We start from the raw sequence: 21,847 nt of genomic DNA, 5'->3' as shown, positions 1-21,847 counted from the left end.
TCTCTTGGTCCTTCAGCATAACGTTTGCAGATATTGACCATAGAGACATGCTGGAGGACTAGAGATTCCTAGAGAGAACATATTAATCAAATTGTGAATAATCCGCAAATGTGGAGAGCAAACTGTACTTAGAAGTGGTTTTACTAATTCCATCTTCCAAAATATAGCTTATAGCACCTGGTATTTAGGAGGGGACAAAGGGTTAAAGGAGTCAGTGGTCTGAGTGTTGGACAACAATTCTGGAGAACAGGGTTCTAATTCCCACTGGAAATCACAGGGTCCATTGGGTGAGCCACACTCTCTCAGCCTCAGAGAAAGGCAAAGGCAAATCTTGAACAAATCTTGCCATCTGAACAAATCTTGGCAAGCAAACCCCATGATGTAGGGTTAGAGTTGCCATAAGTGGGAAACAGCTTGAAGCCAATGTGTAGTCGAAGGCTTTCATGGCCGGCATCTATATTTCTTTGTGGGTTTTTCAGGCTATGTGGCCGTGTTCTGGACTAAACTCTTCCAGAACACAGCCACATAGTCTGAAAAACCCTCAAAGAACTTAAAGGCCCACAATAGCAGCAGCAACAACAACAAAAGTGGGAATTATAACCATTATAATCATTTATAACCAGCTCCTCAGAATCCAGCAAGAGGCACATTCGTGATAAAGCCTCTCAATTTCCAACACAGTCCCAGTGTTCTTCTGTGCTGGGAATGGGTAGTGCATGAAGTTTTTGTGCTTTGTTAAGTTTCTTGTCTGAGCCATTGGAGCTGGGAATGGAAGTGTGGAGATGGATTATAAGAGAGGAAACAGGCGTCTGATCTCTTGCGTCAGAGGAGCCATGAATAGAGAGAGGCCTCGAAGGGGAGAGCATAGAGCCGGGATGTGGCTTTCGCTTCTTCCAGGGTGATGCTTCAAGCTGCCGTGGCTTTTTGGGAAGAAACTGTGGGGAACCACTGAGCCTGTCGCTTCTTCGCCACTGGGACAATGTAAAAGGTAAACGCCATTGTTTTCCCTATTAGCATGTACAGATGTGAGGGCTGGACAGTGAGGAAAGCAGATAGGAGGGAAATCAATGCATTTGAGATGTGGTGTTGTTCGATATGTACGCAGAAAATGTCATATGAAGAGAATGCTTGCACACCGAAGAAGAAGGAGTGAAGACAGGAGGAAGGAATACCAATAATCTGAGAAGTGCAGATAACACCACACTACTAGCTGAATATATAGCAGACCTGGAATAATAACTAGTAAGGAAGATCAAGGAAGAAAGTGTAAAGGTAGGCTTACTGCTCGACATAAAACAAAAATGATGACCACAAAAGATTTACACAGATTCAACCTAGACAGTGAGGAAACTGAAACAGTAAAAAAGATCCCATACTTTGGGTCAAGCATTGATCAGAGAGGGAAATGCAGACAAGAAATAAGAAGAAGGCTAGGAATGGGGAGGGCAGCTGTGAAAGAACTAAAGAGTAAAGATATATGAACGAACACTAAAGATAGAATTACCCAAGCTATTATATTCCCTATCACCATATATGGATGCAAAAGATGGACAGTAAAGAAAGCAAATGGGAAGAAAATTAATTCATTTGAGATGTGCTGAGGATATCATGACAGCCAAAAAGCCAAATAAATGGGTCCTTGAACAGATGATGTCTGATCTTTCTCTGGAAGCCAAAATGACGAAAGTGGGGTTGTTGTACTTTGGCCAAATCATGAGAAGGTAAGACTCACTGGGAAAGACAATAATGCTAGAAAAGATGGAGGGAGGTAGAAAGATAGGAAGACCTTATGCTAGATGGATGGACTCTATTAAGGAGCTCATGGGCATGAATTTGCAAGGCCTAAGAAGAACAACGGAATAGTAAAGTCCCAGTCCATTAGCTCTATATTTAGGATCCCCTGTAGTGGCTAAGATGTAGTATCCTCACATCCAGGAATATTCAGAGGTAACAGTGTTGGCCATATAGCAAAGTATAGCAACATCTAAAATCCACAAAACAGTGATACCTTTGATTGACCAACCAAGATATACAAAATACATGATGCAAGCTTTTGAAGCTCCACTGGCTTCTTCATCAGGAAAAGGTGTTAAGAATCATGGAGGAGAAAATCACAACTGAGCAGGGATTATAGCCTAGTGCTCAAACCACTACACCATGCTGGCTCTCTCTTCGGTGCTGTTGTGCTTTCACGTTCTTTCTGATTTACGGTGAACGGTGAAACTATCATGGGTTTTTCTTGGCAAGACTTGTCCAGAGTGGGGTTTGCCTTTGCCTTCCCCTGAGGCTGAGAGAGTATGACTTACGACTTTGACTTTTACAGATTTGATTATTCCTGGAATTTGTTAAGATGTTCTCTCTAGCAATCTCTAGGTCCCCCAGTGCAACTCTGTGGTCAATTTTAACCCAACATCGTACTGAAGGACCTAGAGATTCCTAGAGAGAACACTCCACTAGGCATTTGTAGCTCCTCTGGCGCAGTTCTATGATCAATGTCTGGCAGATGTTGACTGGAGAGATGCACTGAAGGACCTGGAGATTCCTAGAGAGGTGTTCTCTCAGGTAAAAGCATAGGTTTTTGTTGTTGTTGTTATTTGCAGTTTTTCCACATTCACTGAGGTCTTGTGCCCCTAACCCCAGCGAACATGGAGGGATGAGTGTAACTGCAAAGCCATGTCAGCTAGGAGAAACTGGGAGTTGTAGTTACTAACAATGAACTTTCCCCATATTGTCAGTAGGTTTTAGTAATTCTGCTTGTCTAACAAGCATTGGCAAGGGGACTTTTTTCAGCGCTTTCTTTCCATTACTGTGGGAAGTCTTATTTTCACTTTAGCAGGCAGACTTTTTCAAAATGTAGTGAAAAGCTGGGTTTTCTTCTTCAGAGAGACCGCTAGTAGCCTTTTAAGTTTCCTGTTCTGAAAATTACAATAGCTAGGCAGTAAGCCCAGCCAAGTTCAGTTGCTTAGCTTTCGGCTAAGGGTGCTGCAGATGGTGCTCTGTGTGTCAATATTGTCTGTTTTCCACCTTTTCAAAGCTCTCAGCAGTGGTTTTGCACTTTGCTCCCTGTGTGCAGTTGCTTCGTGCAGATGTTTTGCATATCTGTGCTGCCATTACGTTGTTCGCTAGCTTGCCTTGGGTGTGTTTCTCTGGCTGCTCTATTAATGATATGAAAATAAAAGTTGAAATGCAGAGAACATTCTCTTTGCAAAGGTGGGGTTTTGCATTGCGTGGAATGAGCAAAAGTGCAGCCACCCGCACAAGCACACTCTTCTTTTTGTAGGTGCTTCTGACTTGAAATGGGAGATCCTGGAGAATCTCTTGAAGATGCCCTCTTGTTCTCCTTGGATGACCTTCGTGAGGATAACTTCAAGAGGTTCAAGAACAAATTGTGCTTCCTGAACATAGAAGGGAGGCCCCGGATCCCTCGGGGCAAGCTGGAGAATGCTGACACTGTGGACATTGTCCATCTTCTGCTGGAGTACTATGGTGAGGAAGGGGCCAGAGAAGTCACCGTTGAAGTTCTCAAGATGATCAACATGCGGGATTCTGCTACCAAACTCCAGAAGTGGAAATGTAGCGGTAAGAGATGATCTGTAGGAAAGTTGCAATCTTCTCGTGGGGTTGTTTTCCTAAGAATGTTGGGGGAGAGTGACCAGATGTCCTCCCTTTCCAGGACATATCCTACATTCCAACCTTCTGACCAGGAGGAATTTCAAAATGTCCATCATTTTGAGTGTGACTAAGAAGCATGGATGTATATTAGTGCTTTTAGCACTTATTTTCTAAAGTCATGCATTTTTCTTGAATGCCCAACATTTTGCAATGCCTTGTCCTCCTTTGCAGTTAGGACATCTGCTCATCCTGTGTTGGTGGATCCCCACCAAGTGTGTCAATTGTTGGGGAATTAGCCTTGCGACAGGTCAGGTAACATTTTTAGGATCAGAGCACCTATATATACCAGTATTAATGCAAGACTCCAGAGCTGGGCAAACTAAAAAAGATTTTTTTTATTTGGAAAAATACCAAACTCCATTTCAGCCCCCCCCCCCCCTTCCAGGCTTGTAAGTCCAGGCTGCTTACATCACAATGATGGATGTGCCTTTCCAACTGGGGCAACTAGTGGGAATGACAAAAAGAAGCGATTTCATAGAGGTAAGAAAAAAAACCCTTTCATAGTGAGAACAAGGGTCTTTTTGGAATAGAATTCTAAAAGGGAGCAAGAGTGAATCAAGGTTGGATTCAACCTACAAGTGGGAATGACCCCTTAGATTTTTGGACAATAGTTCCCAGTGTGCCAAACATGCCCAGTGAACATGCTAAGGTCCAATGGGCATGCTTGGAAAATTTGAGATTATCATTCCAAGAATCCATAACCAGCATGGCCACTGGTTATTCTGGCTCAGAGAGTACTAGGAACTGTACTCTTAAAAAGTGAAGCAAGTACTGAAAAGCATGTTGAAAGCAGAAAACAGTTAGGAGACAAGCTCCACATCCTCTGAGATGATCGACTATTTATTTGGTTTCTAAAAACAGCCCAAAGCATTTCAGCCTCAATAAGAAAAGCCCTTCTTCAAAGGACTTCCACAGAAATCACTGGAGTTGAAAATGCTCTTCAAAATACAAGACAATTGAGTATAAAAATACTCACTAATCATGTCAAATACTCAATGGTCCTGTGTCTTGGAGAATCTTAAAAAGTAACCAACTCTTGCGGGGATGGGGCTTTCATGGCTACTGATAGCCTTCTTCAGGGGAGAGCCATAGTACGCATAGAGCATAGGATGAGCATACCACCGAGCTGTGGTCCTCCTGATTGTGATTCTATGTGATTCAATTAGATCGCAGGAAGAAATACAAAAGGCACATCCAAGATAAGTTCTGGTACATCCCTGAATTGGGTTCCCACCTTGGCCTGAAACTGAGATTCCACGAAAGATACACAGAGCTGCTTCTCAGCTGCAGCAAACCCCATCCTGAAGAAAGAGTCCATGAACTGGTGGCTGCAGAGAGGAAGCACTGGGAGATGGAGGCTCATCCAGGCAGCTGTCCAAAATTTGGTCTGGAGAAACTGTTTGATCCAGATGCCGAAGGGAAAAGCTCAAAAACAGTTGTGTTGGTTGGGCCTGCTGGGGTGGGGAAAACCACGTCTCTGTGGAAGTTAATGCTGGATTGGGCCTCTGGCAAATTCTGGCAGGCCAAGTTTGCCTATGCCTTTTATGTCTCCTGTAGAGCGTTGATGGATAGCAGCCAAACCATGAGTCTGGTTGATCTGATAGTCAACAGCTGCTTTCCAGGAACTCTCCTAGCAGAAGATATCTTGATGAACCAAGACAACCTCCTCCTCATCCTTGATGGATTTGATAAACTTAAGCACTGTGATCTTCCAAGTGAAGTGCCCGGTAGTGACTTGCATAAAAAGCAGCCTATAGCATGCTTGTTGATCGGTCTACTTAGGAAAAAACTCCTTGCCAAATGCCATCTCCTTGTGGCCACGAGGCCTGGGTCCCTGGGGTCCCTCCTGCAGTATCTGAGATCGCCACGGTGTGTGGAAGTGCTGGGATTTCATCCAGCTCAGAGGAAGGAATATTTCCAGCGTTTCTTTGAGGACAAAGAAGATGGCACTCAAGCTTTTGAACTTGTAAGAAGCAATGAAACTCTTTTTAGTATGTGTTTCCTTCCTGTTTCGTGTTTGATTATTTGCTCAATATTCAGTCAGAAATCCCAAAGGGATCCCCTTAAAGATATCCCAGAGAGTGCAACGGTCACAGATATTCATTCCTGGCTCCTCTGGAAGTTCCTGGGGTGTCATTCCACGCTGACCAATCTGGAAGGCCTGTGCCGCTTAGCCAAGGATGGGTTGATCCATAAGACAATCATCTTTGAGGAAGACGTGCTCAGAGAACATGGCTTGGAAAACCTTTCTGCAAGTTCAGGCCTTCTCCTTCAAGATGCCCACATAGCAACCAAATACAGGTTCATCTACCTAAGTTTCCAGGAGTTCTTTGCTGCCTTGTCTTTCTATCTTCTTGACTCAGATGGGAACACCATGACATCTTTCCAAGATCTGAATGAAGTATTTGGAAATAAGAATAAATACAGCAGTGACTGCCTCATGCTTGTCCGTTTCCTTTTTGGCCTCTCCAATGAGAAGAGGCTGAATGTCCTCCAAGAAAGATGGGGTTGCAAGGCATCCGGGAAAAGACATTGGCAGGAATTGTGCAGATGGATGGAGCAGGAAGCTGAACATCATTCCTTTAAGAGCAGAGAGAAGCTGCTTGAACTGTGCCATTGCCTCTATGAGACAGAGGACCTCCAGTTTGCTAAGAGCATCATGGGGCATGTTCATGATCTAGACCTCAAGGACCGGCTCTCCACCAAGCTGGATTTTGCAGCTGTCTCCTTCTGTTTACTAGCTTCTGATTCTCTCCAGTCACTTCGTCTCTCTGACTTTGAGTTGTGGCCTGATGCATTTGGACAACTCTTACCAGGACTATTGAAGCCTTCTGAGATCCAGTAAGTGTATCAGAAAGATCCAGAAAGGATCTCCATGATCTCTGTGAGGGGCTCAAGTGTTTTCTTTGATTCTCTTTTGGTCTTCTAGCCTTTAATGCTGCCTTCTTATTCACCCCCATTCCCATTTCACCATCCTAACACAGCAGTTAACCACCCATTTGGCTCCGCTTCCTTTGAACCCACCTGAAATGGTCATTTGTGTTGCTCTTTGCATCCTTTGTGAGTAATGATATAAACTTAAATAGTCATAAATGTCATTCACAATGGCCAATGGTTGTAAATGTCATTCACGATACTCCATGGCCCTGTAAAATACTCAGTGGTCCTATGTTTCAAAGGTGTTTCAGCACATCAAAGCACTCTGATGAACCACAGTGAAATTTCCAATACATTGGGACTTTGTGCAAATGGTTTGGTTGGGAGGGGGGATGCCAAATCTTTTTGGTACAGAACCTCAGTGTCTGAGATCCTACATCAGCTCATGTAGTTCCATGTTTCCCCTTAACCTGGCAGTGGTCAAGCCTTGGGAGTGGCTGCTTCTGCTGCTTTCCATGGAGGTAGGAAGCAGGGGAAGAAAATGGAAGGCAATTTAGGAAATGAAGATGCTGCTCATAGGAGGAGGACCCAAGAGTGCTCAACAATGGCTCCTTTTCATCCTGGAGAAGTGACCAGTGGGGTCCCACAGGGCTCTGTCCTGGGACCAGTGCTATTCAACATCTTTATCAATGCCTTGGAGGACAAAACTGGGGGCATACTTATCAAATTTGCAGATGACACCAAATTAGGAGGAATAGCTAATACTCCAGAGGACAGGATCAAAATTCAAAATGATCCTAATAGGTTAGAAGACCTAAGCCACATCTGACAAAATGAATTTCAACACGGAGAAATGCAACGTACTGCACTCAGGGTGGAAAAATGAAATGCACAGATATAGGATGGGGGACAACTGGCTGAACGAGCGACTTATACATGTACATGTGAAAGGGATCTAGGAGTCCAAGTAGACCACAGATTGAACATGAGTCAACAGTGTGATGCGGCAGCTAAAAAGGCCAATGCAATTTTAGGCTGCATCAATAAAAGTATAGTGTCTAGATTAGGGGTAGGCAACCCTTTTGAGCCGGGGGCCAGGTTGCTGTCCCTCAGACAACTGGGGGGCTGAAGCCAAAAAATAAATAATTAAATAATTTTTTTAAAAATTGATTAAATAAATAAACCGGGACAAATGTAGGACAAAATTTTCAAATGGAGGGCACTTTTTAAATAAAAAATGGAGGACACGCAAAAAAAATTGCTGATTTTTTAAAAAATGTTAAGATAAATGCATGTTTCTGAGGCTTTGCCCCACCGTGCCCCTCGCGCAAGACGCCAAAGGCCCCGGCGGCAATTGGCAGCAGGACCGGGCTGGGGCCGGTCCCAAGGCCTCGCCGGGCTGCATCCGGCCCACGGGCCGCAGGTTGCCTACCCCTGGTCTAGATCAAGAGAAGTAATAGTGCCACTATATTCAGGAACCCTCCATCAAAGCATCCCCGACAGATGGCTATCCAGCTTCTGATTAAAGACCTCCAAAGAAGGAGACTCCACTACTCTCCGAGGAAGAGTGTTCTACGGTTAAACAGCCCTTACTGTCAGGAAGTTCCTCCTAATGTTGAGTGGAATTTCTTTTCCTGGAGCTTGCATCCATTGCTTCATTGTCCTATTTTCTGGAGCAGCTGAAAACAAGCTTGCTCCCTCCTCAATATGGCATCCCTTCAAATATTTAAACAGGGCTATCATATCACCTCTTGACCTTCTTTTCTCCAGGCTTAACATCCCCAGCTCCCTAAGTCGTTCCTCAAAGGTTTCCAAACCCTTCACCATTTTAGTCACCCTCCTTTGGACATGCTCCAGTTTCTCAACATTTTTTTTTAATTGTGGTACCCAGAACTGGACACTATACTTTTATTTATGCAGCCTAGAATCACATTGGCTTTGTTAGCTTCCGCATCGCACTGTTGACTCAAGTTCAACTTGTGGTCTACTTGGACTCCTAGATCCCTTTCACATGTAGTTTCATTCAGCCAGGTGTCCCCCATCCTATATCTCTGCATTTTGTTTTTCCGCTCTAAGTGCAGTACCTTACATTTCTCCCTGTTGAAGTTCATGTTACTGTGTCACTGTATTTAATGGGACTCAAGCATCCACAGATTTTGGTATCCATGGGGGATGCTGGAACCAAACCCTAGCAGATACTGAGGGCTGAGCACAGAGTGACCAAATGTCCTCCTTTTCCAGGACACATCCTACATTTCAGCCTTCTGCCCAGAAAGAATTTCAAAATGTCTTCCATTTTGAGCATGACTAAAAAGCATGAATGTACAGTTATAGTGGTGTTTTTAGCTTTTATCTGGTAATGTCCTACATTTCCCCCCCGAACGCCTTACATTTTGTGGTGTCTTGTCCTCCTTTGTGGTTATGACATCTGGTCACTGTGGCCAAGCAGTACGGATGCAGGAATGGACTTGGCTCAATGCTGCTGCTAATGCTAATTTCTTTGGTGTGCTAGAGAGCCCTGAAGAAATTAGTATTAGCAGCAGCGGTGGTGGTAGAAACCTGGGAGAATGAACTTGCCACCCATACCACTGCTGTGGGCAGTTTCATAGAATCATAGAATCATAGAGTTGGAAGAGACCACAAGGGCCATCTAGTCCAAGCCCCCTGCCATGCAGGAACTCACAAACAAAGCACCCCCAACAACTGGCCATCCAGCCTCTCTCCAAAGAAGGAGAATCCGCCACTCTCCGAGGGAGTGTGCACCACTGCTGAACAGCTCTTACTGTCAGGAATTTATTCCTAATGTTGAGGTGGAATCCATTTTTTCTGTAGTTTGCATCCATCACTCAGGGTCCTAGTCTCTGGAGCAGCAGAAAACAAGCTTGCTCCATCCTTGTTTCATTTCATGATTATTATTTTGTTGGGGGGGGGGGGGTGTATTAAAAGATGACTGGCACCAGGTGTCAAATACACCAGCTACAAGACTGGTTTCGCTGGCAGGCTTGGCAACTAGTTGGCCACTGTGTGATCACAGTGTTAGAATAGATAGGCCGTTGACTTGATTCAACATGGGTTTATTTTATTTTATTTCACCTTTTTCTTCAGGCTGAACCGTTGTGGACTGACAGCTGCCATGTGCAAAGATCTTGCTTCCATTGTGGTGGCCAACTCGAATCTTACCAGTTTAGATCTGTCTGAAAACCCACTGGAGGACTTTGGCATAATCCAGTTATGTGATGGACTACGCAATCCACACTGTAAACTACAGAGTCTCTGGTAAGGGACCCACTCTTCCCCACAATAAATTTGACCTTCCAAATCCAGAGTAGGACCAGGTTCTGAAATGGGAGATAAAACTCTTAAGTGTTTTGCTTTTGTTTTATTCAAAATCCCTTTGCTCTACAATATTATTCCTGATGATTCTATGCACATGAGTTAAGAGCTCCTGGGGGGTGGGGGGTGGGGGTGGAGACTGAAGCATGAGTTGAATTAAGACTCTTCTTGCCAAGAGTCCAATTGTAACTGAGAACAAGGAACCAGCTTCAAGTGTATCTGTCTGCCTTGCCAGCATTTAGGAAGTAGGAGGCCCTTCCCACACACAAAGTACCATTTAACCCATTGCCACTGGATGGCGTGACAATTGTTATCAATTACCTTTAGCCAAGATCTTATATTGGGATTGTACAGCATAAACTTCCTTATATATATGCACAGCCCTTGTGCTGAATGGCAACAATGTGCAAATGACTGCACACCTACAAGTAAATGCACATTCATGTGTGCATGTGGATGCACAGTGGCACCACATGTGCAGCTATGCTTCCAAGATCTTGAATACAGATCTTCCACATTGGGCAAATACGTCCAACAGCTTCTGCATTGGAACTTAAACATGCACATAATTTAAACCTCTATATTTAACTGGATAAATACATGACAGTATTCATGCTGTAACTTTAGATGCATACTCAAAACACTTCAAATATATTATTGCAGTCATCCTTAGACACATCTTGTAAAAAGGACTGGTACAGATATACCTCAGTTAACAAACCCTCTGATAGTGAAGCTCCTTTTCCACAGTCTTTGAACACCTGTCAAACCCTCAGTTCCTTACTCTCTGTCCACCTGGATGCTTTTAGCAGCATTGGCATTGGAAGGATGGGCAAAGGAAGGCTGGAGAAACACAAGCTTCCAGTGATGGGTGCAACACCCAGTCTGCAGTAAATAATGCAACAAACCTTGAGCTAGGAAGAAATGGGATTCTGCTTTAGCTTATCCCACTGCAACTATCGTGTGCCTGCCTACACAACATACAAGGTAATCAGCAGCTGCCTTCAGATTCCCTTACTGAACATGTAGGAACAGCAAAACACACAAGAGAAAAGGGGAGCTTGCCACACCAGCTACTCTCAACACATTAAAGAAGCATAGATCTGTAAGTTTGGCCACCAATATGGAAATCATAACTAAAGTCAAGTGGTTAAAGAAAGGATGCATCTGTTGTTGTTGTTGTTGTTGTTGTTGTATGCCTTCAAGCAGTTCCTGACTTATGACGACCCTAAGGCATGAGTGGGAGGGAAGATTTGTTTTGTCTACTTATGCAAAGCTTATCCAACCTGACTTATCATGGGGTTTTCTTGGCAAGTTTCTTCAGAGGAGATTTGCCATTACCTTCCCCTGTGTGACTTGCCCAAAGTCACCTACTGAGTTTCACGGCCGAGCTGGGAAGGGAACCTTGGTTTCCAGAGTCTGAGTCCAACATTCAAACCACTATGCTACACTTCCACAGCTATGTTGCAGAAATAATGCAGTTTGACACCACTTTAAGTGCTGTAGCTCCAACCCATGGAATCTTGGTAATTATAAATCCCAGGCTTCTATAGGATGGAACCATGGCAGTTAAAGTGGTGCCAAAGTGCATTATTTCCACAGTGCAGATGCACCCAAAGTCATCCCTGCCTGAATCTATTTTGGAAAGCGGTCTGTAAAAGATTACGGGTTTGTTTGGTTTTATTTACTTATGCAAAGATTATCCAACCTGATTGCATTGTTTCACTTGCAACTTTGTTAGTTTTGAATTAGAAAGTTTGCTGGGACATGGGCTCTTTGGTACCAAATTTTCCACTAACAAATTAATCTCCATGAACACATCCACTCCATTCTCCAAAATATACTTCTGCTATTAAACACACACACACCAGCTGCAAATTTTTTATAAGGAAATGGTGTGTATGAGCATACAACGTTCCCAACAAATGCGACTTCACGCCTCGTGCTGTTCATCACCCTGTTATCCCAGTTTGAGTCAATATGTTTCTCACCACCAAATGCTGGGGAAGTTCCTATCGAATTATAATTATCTGAACTCCCCTTATTACATGGATCTCCATCATAATGTGTGTCCTTAACAAAATTCTCTGAGCTGGCCATTCGTCAGGAGACCTAGAGTTGCAGGGATGGGCAACATGCAATCTATGGGCTACATGTGATCCCCACAAATGCTTTTTCGTGCCCATCCAGTACTATTCTAAAAGAATAAGGGCACCTCTGGTTGGCCATTTTGAAATGAAATAAACATTTAGCAACTGATATATGCTTTTGGAAACTGGAGACAATAACTAATGAAAATAAGAACTCTGTAAAGGAGAAAAATAGAGAATGGATTCTGAAACTTAAAACTTTAGCACCAGGAAACTTGAATGAAGATTTGGAAATACAATGCCTAATGTAAAAAAAAAAACAAACTAGAATAATTCTAGAATGAATGGGTAGAGATTAATAACTGTTCAAACCTATTGCATCAGCTATGTAAAGTGGAGCTGAGTAACTTTGGGGACAGATAACATCATGTATCTTTTCATTGGTTTTCCTTGATGGAGCCAATTTTAAAAATCCATCTCTCTCCTCTCTTGCCAACAGGTTGCACAGCTGCCATCTCACGGCTGCAGCATGTGAGTCCCTTTCTTTGGTCCTGGCATCTAACCAGTGCCTTACGGAGCTCAATCTTCAAGACAACCACTTGGGGGATGGAGGAATGCAGAAGCTATGTGTGGGGCTGAAGCACCCACAGTCCAGGCTACAAAGCCTCACGTAAGTAAGCAGCAGTTGTTGGAAGAGGCAAGAGTAGGTCCAGCAACACTTGCACAAAGGATGATGTACCTACATGTGATGGTAGTGGTTGATTCCAGAAGGAACAGAGATGCAACTCTGCTTGCACTGATGGTGCATGCGCTTTGCATGGGAAGGAGTGGACAGAGAGGGGTCTTCCTCAGGTTTCTTAGACCAGTGGTTCTAAGCCTTTGGTTCTGCAAATGTTTTGGACTTCAGTTTCCAGTATCACTGACAATTAGCCATGCTGACTGGGGCTTTTCCAGAGGAGGGTGATCCAAATGGTGAAATATCTGGAAGGTATGCCATTTGTAGTTTGGTGGTTATTCAGCCTGGTGCCTCACCAAACTACAGATCCCAGGATTCTGTAAGATAGAGTCATGGCAGCTAAAGTAGTTCCAAACTACTTTATTTCTATAGTGTGGATACACCCTGTCACGCTACACAGTTATATCACTTCCAGACAACATCAGTGGCCCTGGCTGCATCCTACAGAATCTCAGGATTTACAGTTCTCCAGAGAGCTCACCTGGATGCTAAAGTGGAACCAGTTTTTCATCAAAATTGATTTTAGGGTGTGCAAAGCTGCTCCAGGACCCTCCAAAAGGCTTCCTTATGGCCTCATAATTCCTACTCTCATTGTATTAACTCAGAATGGGTCTTGTGTTCTCACCACATAACATGGTTTTCATTCCCAATGATAGTCTAATCAGAAACATCTCTTTCTAGTGTTCCTCATATGGGTTATTTCATTTAGCTTTACAACAACCCAGTAACTATTATAATCTCCATATTGCTGACCCGAGATGCCATCCTGTGAGCTTACAGTTGGGGCAAGAGTGATGCCCAGGCTCCCCTATCACACTGCTGCTGCTGCTGCTGCTGCTGTTGTTGTTGTTGTTGTTGTTGTGTGCCTTCAAGTCATTTCCAGTTTATGACTGAGGAGAATATATATCACTGGGTTTTTCTTGCCAACATTTGATCAGAGGGGAGATTTACCTTTGCCTTCCTCTCAGGCTGAGAGAGTGTGACTTGCCCAAGGTCATCCAGTGGGTTTTCATGGCTGAGTGGGGATTCAAACCCTGGTCTCCATAGACATAGTCCAGTGTTCAAACCACTATGCAACACTGGCTTCCCATGATAAAAGGGCAGGATAAAAAAAAATTAATTGAAGTGTTTTAGATCTCAGAGTTTTTTGAGTTTTGGAATATTTGCATAATGAAATATCTTGGAGACGGGATCCAAGTCTAAACCCGAAATTCATTTCTGTTTTGTATACACCTTATGCCCACAGCCTGAATGTAATTTTATATACAATATTTTAAAAATAATTTTGTGCATGAAAAAAAGTTTGTGTACATTGAACCATCAGTAAGCAAAGTTGTCACTGTCTCAGCCACTCATGGGGACAACTTTGCATTTTGGAATATTTTGGATTTCGGAATTCCAGATAAGAGAGAGTCAACCTGTATTGTAAATTTTCTAGGTTCTACAGTTTGTTACCTATGAAAGCCTGGGACAAATTATATGAGTAGTCCTTTGGTTGCCATGAGTTTTGTCTCTTTGCTTTGCAGGTTGCACCTCTGCGGTGTCACAGCTGCGGCTTGCACAGATTTGGCCTCCGTCCTGGAAACCAGTCAGACTCTGACGGAGCTTGGCCTGGGGGACAATCATTTGGGCAATGAAGGCGTCAGGCAGTTGTGTGTTGTGTTGAAGAAGCCACACTGTAAACTTCGGAAACTGGCGTAAGCGGGGCTGGTAGTTCTCTGTCAACCACAAAGGGATTTTTCATGGTGTTAGTGGTCCATACAATCTTTCATCCTATTTCCTGCAGGGAAGGCTTTGACTGAGGGACAAAGCAAGATTTGGTCCAAGACTGTCAAGAAAATTTGTGGCTGCAAAGCTTGAATTTTTTTGTATTTATTTATTTTGTTTTATTTTTACACTGCCTTTCTCTCAGAAGGGGACCAAAAGTATTGTTGTTTTAATGTATGTGACTTTATATTGTTTTTATTTGATGTTTTGAATTGTTTGTATCGTAATGTGTTTTTAAAAGTTTTTATTTGTGAGCCGCCTTTCTCCCAGAAAGGGCCCAAGGCGCCTCACGAATAAAAACATTTTAAAAACCGACGACAATAAAAACATTTTAAAATATGACATAAAAACAACATAAAGTTAGTTTAATGTGGGTTTTTCGGGCTTTGAGGCCGTGTTCTAGAAGAGTTTATTCCTGACGTTTTGTCAGCGGCTGTGGCTGGTATCTTCAGATGCTGGTGAAATGTCAGGAATAAACTCTTCTAGAACAGGGCCTCAAAGCCTGAAAAATCCACAAAAAGCTATGGATGTCGGCCATGAAAGCCTTCGGCTTCACAATATAAAGTTACATACATTAAAACTGCAATGCCCAGCCCAAATAACAAACACCCCATATAAAACCCATCCCATGATTCTTTGTTAAAAGCTTGCCTGAATAAAACCGTTTTTGCTTGCCGACAAAAGGCAAACAGGGAGGGGGCAGCCTAGCTTCTTAGAAAGCAGCTAGGGGATGTTGGGAGTTGCTTGCAGTAAAAAAACTTTTCCCAGGCTCTAACAACAGTATTCCTGTTATAGATTTCCCACGAGGGAGAGATGCTGTCATGCAAAGTCTAGCCTCCAATTGTGGTCCAGGCAAGGATATTATGACTCTTGAAAGATGAATTATTTTCAGTATAATTGGCATCAATCTGAGGATTTCCAGGTTTCTGTTGCATCATACCAGTGTGGATCAACCAGCTGTGGGTTCAGAGATCTGGGCTTCATCATCCAAAAAAAACTGTCTAATGGACAATGACCAGGAGCATCTACACTGTAGAAATACTGTAGTTTGACACCACTTTAACTGTCATGGTTCAGCCTTACAGAATACTGGGATTTGTAGTTTGTCAGCCACCAGCAGTCTTTGGCAGAGAAGGCTCAACACCTTGTAAAACTAGAAATCCAGGATTCCATAGAAAGGAACTATGGCAATCAAGGTGGTGTCAAACTGCATTATTTCTACAGTGTAGATGCACTCCCAGAGGGAGGTCTCTGTGGAATAGCACTGCTGTGAAGTGCTGCAGGTTCAGAGAAATGGGCCTCATCGTCTGGAAAACCTGCCTAAAACACAATGATCCAAATTAGGTTTCGGGAGAGGTCTGTCAAGCAGCGATTTGCAATCTGCTCCGGCTCTCCTTTGGATGCCTTCGAAATGGAAAGGTAATGATCTCCTTTTCTGATGGTTGAACTTTTTCTTCTTACCATCTTCCTTCCTTTCCAGAGTGACAATGCGACCTCTAAACCGAATCACAAGGACAAGGCTTCAGACAGCTGCTTCCGCGCATCCTGAGATGACTGTGACTGCCTATTATTCGCCCAGCTACCTGCCTCCTCCAGGTGAAGAGTAAAGAGCATGTTCTCACATTCTCAGTTTAACATTCCAGCATCCAAAATGATGTCTCACAGAGGGGAAACCACCTGCCATGGATGAAGAATTAGCTTACTTGCTAATTAGCTTACTTGCTGTTCACCGCTATGATCTTTGGAATAGCGGTATATAAATAAAACAAATTATTATTATTATTATTATTATTATTAAGAAGCATCTGCAGACACCCTCCAACCATCTTGGTTTGACAGAGACAGTCTCAGTTAATCCTCTACCATCCCACTTTTACAGCTGCTTTTCAAACGGCCCAATTTCTCTTTCCTCCTCCCTTTGTCCTCAGCTTACTTCAACTACTGCAAATGGAGTTCAAAATGCAAAAGTGGTTTTAAAGAATTTGGAGTCCAAATGCAATTGCCATCTACACTACTCACCAGATCTTGCTCCATCTATTTTGTTTCCAAACCTTAAAAAAGAGTTTGAAAGGAAGGAAAGTTTGAAATGATTCTGAGGCGAGAGCAACAGCAGAACAATATTTCAGTGACCAGACATCAAGGAGGGAAAAATTGGAAGGGTTAAAGAAACTTCAGAAATGATATGTCCAGTGCATCAGATCTTGAGATGACTTTGTGGAATAGCCTGTATGTTTCATAGCTCCCGGTCATTCCCTTCTTGGTCAGGCCAAGAACTTTTCAGCACAACACTGAGTGGATGTGATTGATTTTTCTCCTTCCCAGCAGATTCAGGCGAACGCAAACTGCTGCAGCCTCTCCTAGCTTGTCTGTTCTTCCTTCTTAATACCTTTTTTGCCATTTTGAACACATCCACCAGTGGCCATCCTTGCTGGTGATGGGATGTGGTCCTTACCTGGCAGGGGAGATACCATGACCATGGAGGTGAGGTACCTCCATTGCAATGTCCCAAGGTGAGGTTCATCCATTGCACTTTGGATGTGCTGAGTCTGACCCCTGCGATTTCTCCAAATGCGGAAAACCAACCTGCATAATTTGTGATAGCTGCATTCCAAAACTCACTTCCAAGCTCTGCTGTGGCTCATGGCTGTGGAATTCTGGGGTTTATAGTTTGGGGAGATATTTACCCGTCTCGATCCAAGAGTGACCCAACAAACTGCAAACCACAGGATTCCATAGCATGGAGCCATGGCAATTAAAGTAGTCTCGACATGCATTTATTCTGCACCCTGGAGTCCAAATAAACTCAAGTACTGGGCAAAGCAGAGCGAGACTGCAACTACACTGCACAAATAATGCAATCTGACACCACTTTAATTTCCATGGCTCAGTGCTATGGCATTTTGGGGGTTTGTAGTTTTGTGGGATATTTAGCCTTCTCTGTTGAAGAGTTGTGAGTCCACAACAAACTACAGATCCCAGGATTCCATAGCACTGAGTCACAGCAGTTAAAGTGGCATCAAACTGCATTATTTTTGCAGTGTAGATGGGGCTTGAGATGTCAACAAGTCTCGTTAAATTTACCTCAAGCAAAACCTTGTCTTGAAGCACACCTTCTGACTCCAAATAATCTTGGAAAGTAACACAGTACAATAGGCCCTTGGTATCCGCTGGCTTTTGGTTCTGGGACCCTCTCTGGATACCAAAATCCATGGATGTTCAAGTTCCATTGTATACAATGGCACTTATATCATGTGTCCCTTATATACAACAGGTAAATCAAGATGTACATTTTGGATATTTTTCTGGGGGGGGGGGATTTTCAAGCTGTGCATGGTTGAAAAACAGCACAATAAAAACACATATGTAACACACACAGTTATAGGTAACACACACATATATATAAGGGACACACATATAACACATACCATATATACTCGACTATAAGTTGAGGGCAGCTTTTGGGGGCTAAACTCATGGAATTTTATATGACCCATGGATAAGTCGGGGATAAAACTTAGGTCCATGTAAATGAAGGATGTAAAGGATGAAGCAAAGGAAAACGATGCCAAAGAACTTACAAAATTCCAGCAGTTATGACTATTTGCCCTCAGGAGGTTGGATGGATGAGTGAGTGGAAGGAAGGAAGGAAGGAAGGAAGGAAGGAAGGAAGGGGGAAGTGTTCCCAGGACAGAGTAAACTCTTCCTTTTCACCAGAGGATGAGATATGTGTGTGTGTGTGTATGTGTGTATGATTTAAAGTACAGTACTTACTTTGACCCATGGATAAGTCGACTCAGGTTTTTGGGATCAATTTTTTAACCTAAATTTCTAAACTTATACATGAGTATATAACAACACACACACACACACATAACACATATAGGGTTGCCATAATTCTCTACTAAAAACCGGGACAAAATGTAGGACAAAATTTAGACCAAAATGTAGGACATTTAAGGTCCTCCATTTTTCTTAAATGTCCTACATTTTGGGCTAAATTTTATCCTACAATTGGCCTATATTTTGGTCTAAATTTTGTCCTACATTTTGTCCCAGTTTTTAGTAGAGATAACACACACACACACTCACATATATATATATCACTCTCACACACACACATAACGCACACATATAACACATAACACACACTCATATATATTTATCACACACACATATATATAACATGGTCACATATATAACACACTCGCATACAACACACACATAACATGCATATAACACACACATACACTCACAACACACAAACTCACATGTGTAACACATACACAAATAACACACATACAACACACACACACACACACATATATATATATCATTCACACACCCGGATGTATATAAAACACACACACACACACACATTGTGGTAGATTGGTTAACATTCAGAACTTGACTTATGCTCAGAGGTTAAGAAGCAAAGGCTGTTGTTCTTCCTGGCCATGTCAAATGTTCTGTTTCGGAATGTAAACAATTTGGAAATGGCTCCTAGCTTAAGATTCAAACCCAAATAAAAGGAAGCACTGCATAAACAGTTTGAGGACAGCGAAACAAAGCATATAGATAAGGGCTTGATTGATGGGTTCCATGAGAGAGAGAGAGGTATGTTAGGTGTAACATTTGAACACCCGATGAATACACAGAGGTGCAAGGGAGCATGCCCAGGTACGTTGGCCATCATCTGCAGGCTCCCTTTGGTTTTATTTTGCAGCCCAAATACTAATCATTTTGTTTGTTTGTTTATCTCTCTCTCTCTCTCTCTCTTTCTTTTCTTTTATTGCTTCTGGACTAAATTCAGTCCAGAAATCATCATTGACTCGCAGTCGCAGCAGCGCCCCCTGGAGGTTCCCTGCCTAAAGTGCGCCACCAATAGGTGGGGTGGGCGGGGCAGCCTCTTAGCCAATAAGAAGGCGAGGTGGGTCTCTCTCTCTCTCTCTCTCTCTCTCTCTCTCTCTCTCTCTCACAGCCCCGCCCCTCGCGGAGGTTTGGCTTCTTTACGCCGCTCCTAGAGTTTCTCGCGCAAGCGCAGTCGCTTTTTCTGCCTTCCTCAAGCGGGCTCTATGCGCATGCGCAGGAAGGGAGGAGGAGTGTCGCCATTTTGTGGCGAGGGAGGAGGAGGCAGAAGGAGGCTCGGTCGGCTGCTGGGTGAGCTAGCAGGGCTTTATTCCTGGCTTGGGGGCCCAGAAGCCACGTTGAAGAGGAACTGGCGCTTATTGCTCAAAGGATAAAGAGTGAAGGGTGCCTCTGGGCATGCGCAGAGTGCTACCCCAGCATTCCACACTCTGCACATGCTCAGAGGGGGGAGAAGAGTTTCTTTTTGGGACTATAGAGCCTTCTTCCATCCATGAGTTCAGAAAATGTAACTTTTCCTAGCTGAGGTCTCAGTCTGCACTCTGCACATGCCCAGAGGCCCCTTCCCTCTTTGTTCCTTTCTCTCATGTTAATAGTTGAAAATTAGCTACTGTTGTTTTTATATGATATTTTTTATAATTATATATATTCTTATATACATTTTTATATTCTTGCTGATACTGTTGTGTAAAATAATAAATGTTTGTTGTATTGCTCTCTATATATTCTTGGATATATTCTTATATTATGACATATATTCTTATCTCCTTGCTGATGCCGTCATGGGAAATAATAAGTGCTTGTTGTATCCATGCTTCAGGCTTATTTCTGCTCCCTTTCCTCTCCATCAGAGTCAGTCATGGAGAACTATCGGAAGTCCAAGACTGTGGAGAAGCCCTCTCCTCTTCCTTTTACCAACTTGCCCTCTGATATAATTGAAATGAAAGTGAAGGATGGCAGCAAAATCCGGAACCTGATGGGTTACGCCTTTGGCAAGATGGAGTCCGACGCTATGAGGCAGGTCCTCTTCAGTGGCGCCGGCAAAGCGATTAGCAAGACGATCACCTGCGTGGAGATCATGAAGCGGAGGATGAAGAGCCTTCACCAGATCACCAAAGTCTTCTTCAGGCAGACAGAGGAGATCTGGGATCCCATCGTGCCGGAGGCTGGCCTCGACCCTTTGACTGTGAAGCGGAATATCCCTGCCATTTGCGTCCTTCTCAGCAAAGATCCCCTGGACACTAAGGAGCCAGGATACCAAGCTCCTGGATGCTTTGATGCCTTCTGGTTGGAAACACTGAAGTCAGAATCCCAGGGCCAGGCTAAGAGGAAGCAGGGCGGAGGAAGAGGGGCCGGCCGGGCTGGAAAACACCCGCGTTCCGTCGGACGGGAGGACGCCTACAAGAAGCCCTGAAGAAGCCAAGCTTCAGAATGCCGGCAGTTGTCTGCAGATCCAAGGAAAGCCAGACCATTTTCAGCTTAATGTTTCAAATGCTGGAGATAGTAAGAGAAGAAAGTTATATTTGGGGAAAAGGACAGAAGTGTCTGAATGTATACATTAAGTCATTTTGGATGGATTGAACGTGGTGGTCTTGGAAGCTTTGGGTCTTTCCCTTACTTGATGTTCCCGGATGTGCTCAGTGGAGGCTGCAGTGTGTTGTGTGAAGTCTGTTCAGGACTGGAGTGCTTGAAATGTCATTGACAGATAGGAAATGCAGGATCTTCTTCGTTGGGAAGAACCTACATCTGCTCTCAGAGGCCTTTCTTGTCTTCTTCTCTGGTACAAGGATGGCTAATGGAGATGACTTTTCCCCTCCCTATCATCTGGCTGCGCTCTTGCAAAACTCTTGAAACAAGAGTTTCACACTTTACTATCTAGTCAAATTGCATTACTGTGGGATAGTTTATCAGATGCCCCCCCCCCCCCAAAGTGGTGAAAATTGTTTCATTGGGGCTGTGAAACTTCTACCAACCCCTTGTAGTTTGGAAGTAGCGCAAGACTTTTAAATAAGTTTCAGCCTTCTTGGTCATTGAAAAAAGGGGGAATCACAATCTGATTCAGCATAAAGATGGGGAGGTGGTTGTCAAATGTGCTGGTTGTACCTGTTGGATTGTGCCAAGAGACGGTTTGATAATGTCCTTTAATGAGTTTTTAAAAACCCAAGGTGTCCCAGAAGCTTGTAAGATTTAAGAACTATAGACTGGTGGTCCTGAAATTACATATATTTTTGTTAATAAAGCCAGGGGCAATGTATATTTTTTACTAAGCCGCTTTGTACTTTTCTTCAAGGCAAAGACATTACTTGGTTCCCAGATCCAGTGTTTCTTTTCTGCTGTCTCTGAACACATCAGTCCCTGCTTTTCCCTCCTCTTGAGTCTCCAGAGGAACAGAATTTGTGTTGTCTGATCTCTAGATGAGGGACCCATCTGGTTTTCAGTGCTCTATATCTGAAAGGAGCTGGTGCTCAGAGGAGACTACTTTGGGGCTGGGGATTTGGTTTGTAGGCAT

The 21,847-nt window shown here is 43.4% G+C and overlaps 2 protein-coding genes across 3 annotated transcripts; both read left to right on the top strand.

The window, feature by feature from the left end:
- The first annotated feature begins 865 nt into the window (after positions 1-865).
- LOC149324263 (NACHT, LRR and PYD domains-containing protein 3-like) lies at positions 866-16,241 on the top strand. The gene is made up of 7 exons (XM_089498029.1): positions 866-988; positions 3,281-3,579; positions 4,839-6,513; positions 9,655-9,825; positions 12,472-12,642; positions 14,235-14,405; positions 15,956-16,241. The coding sequence occupies exons 2-7, from the start codon at positions 3,297-3,299 to the stop codon at positions 16,080-16,082; spliced, it is 2,598 nt and encodes an 865-aa protein (XP_089354155.1). The 5' UTR covers positions 866-988; positions 3,281-3,296; the 3' UTR covers positions 16,083-16,241.
- A 3,332-nt stretch (positions 16,242-19,573) lies between these two features.
- On the top strand, positions 19,574-21,605 carry RPP25L (ribonuclease P/MRP subunit p25 like). Of its 2 annotated transcripts, none has more exons than XM_089513651.1 (2): positions 19,574-19,632; positions 20,190-21,605. In XM_089513651.1, exon 2 carries the CDS (start codon positions 20,198-20,200, stop codon positions 20,750-20,752), a length of 555 nt encoding a protein of 184 aa, XP_089369777.1. In that variant the 5' UTR covers positions 19,574-19,632; positions 20,190-20,197; the 3' UTR covers positions 20,753-21,605. The 2 variants fall into 2 exon arrangements, with proteins under 2 accessions (XP_089369777.1, XP_089369785.1); XM_089513659.1 differs by having other exon boundaries at positions 19,576-19,632; positions 20,159-21,605.
- Positions 21,606-21,847: the final 242 nt, after the last annotated feature.

Source organism: Sceloporus occidentalis, unplaced genomic scaffold (genome assembly GCF_023333645.1).
Source record: "Sceloporus occidentalis isolate IW3139 unplaced genomic scaffold, rSceOcc1.0.p SCAF_1, whole genome shotgun sequence".
Lineage (NCBI taxonomy): Eukaryota > Metazoa > Chordata > Lepidosauria > Squamata > Phrynosomatidae > Sceloporus > Sceloporus occidentalis.
The sequence above is the reverse complement of the archived record's forward strand: the minus strand, read 5'-3'. Positions and strand labels throughout refer to the sequence as shown.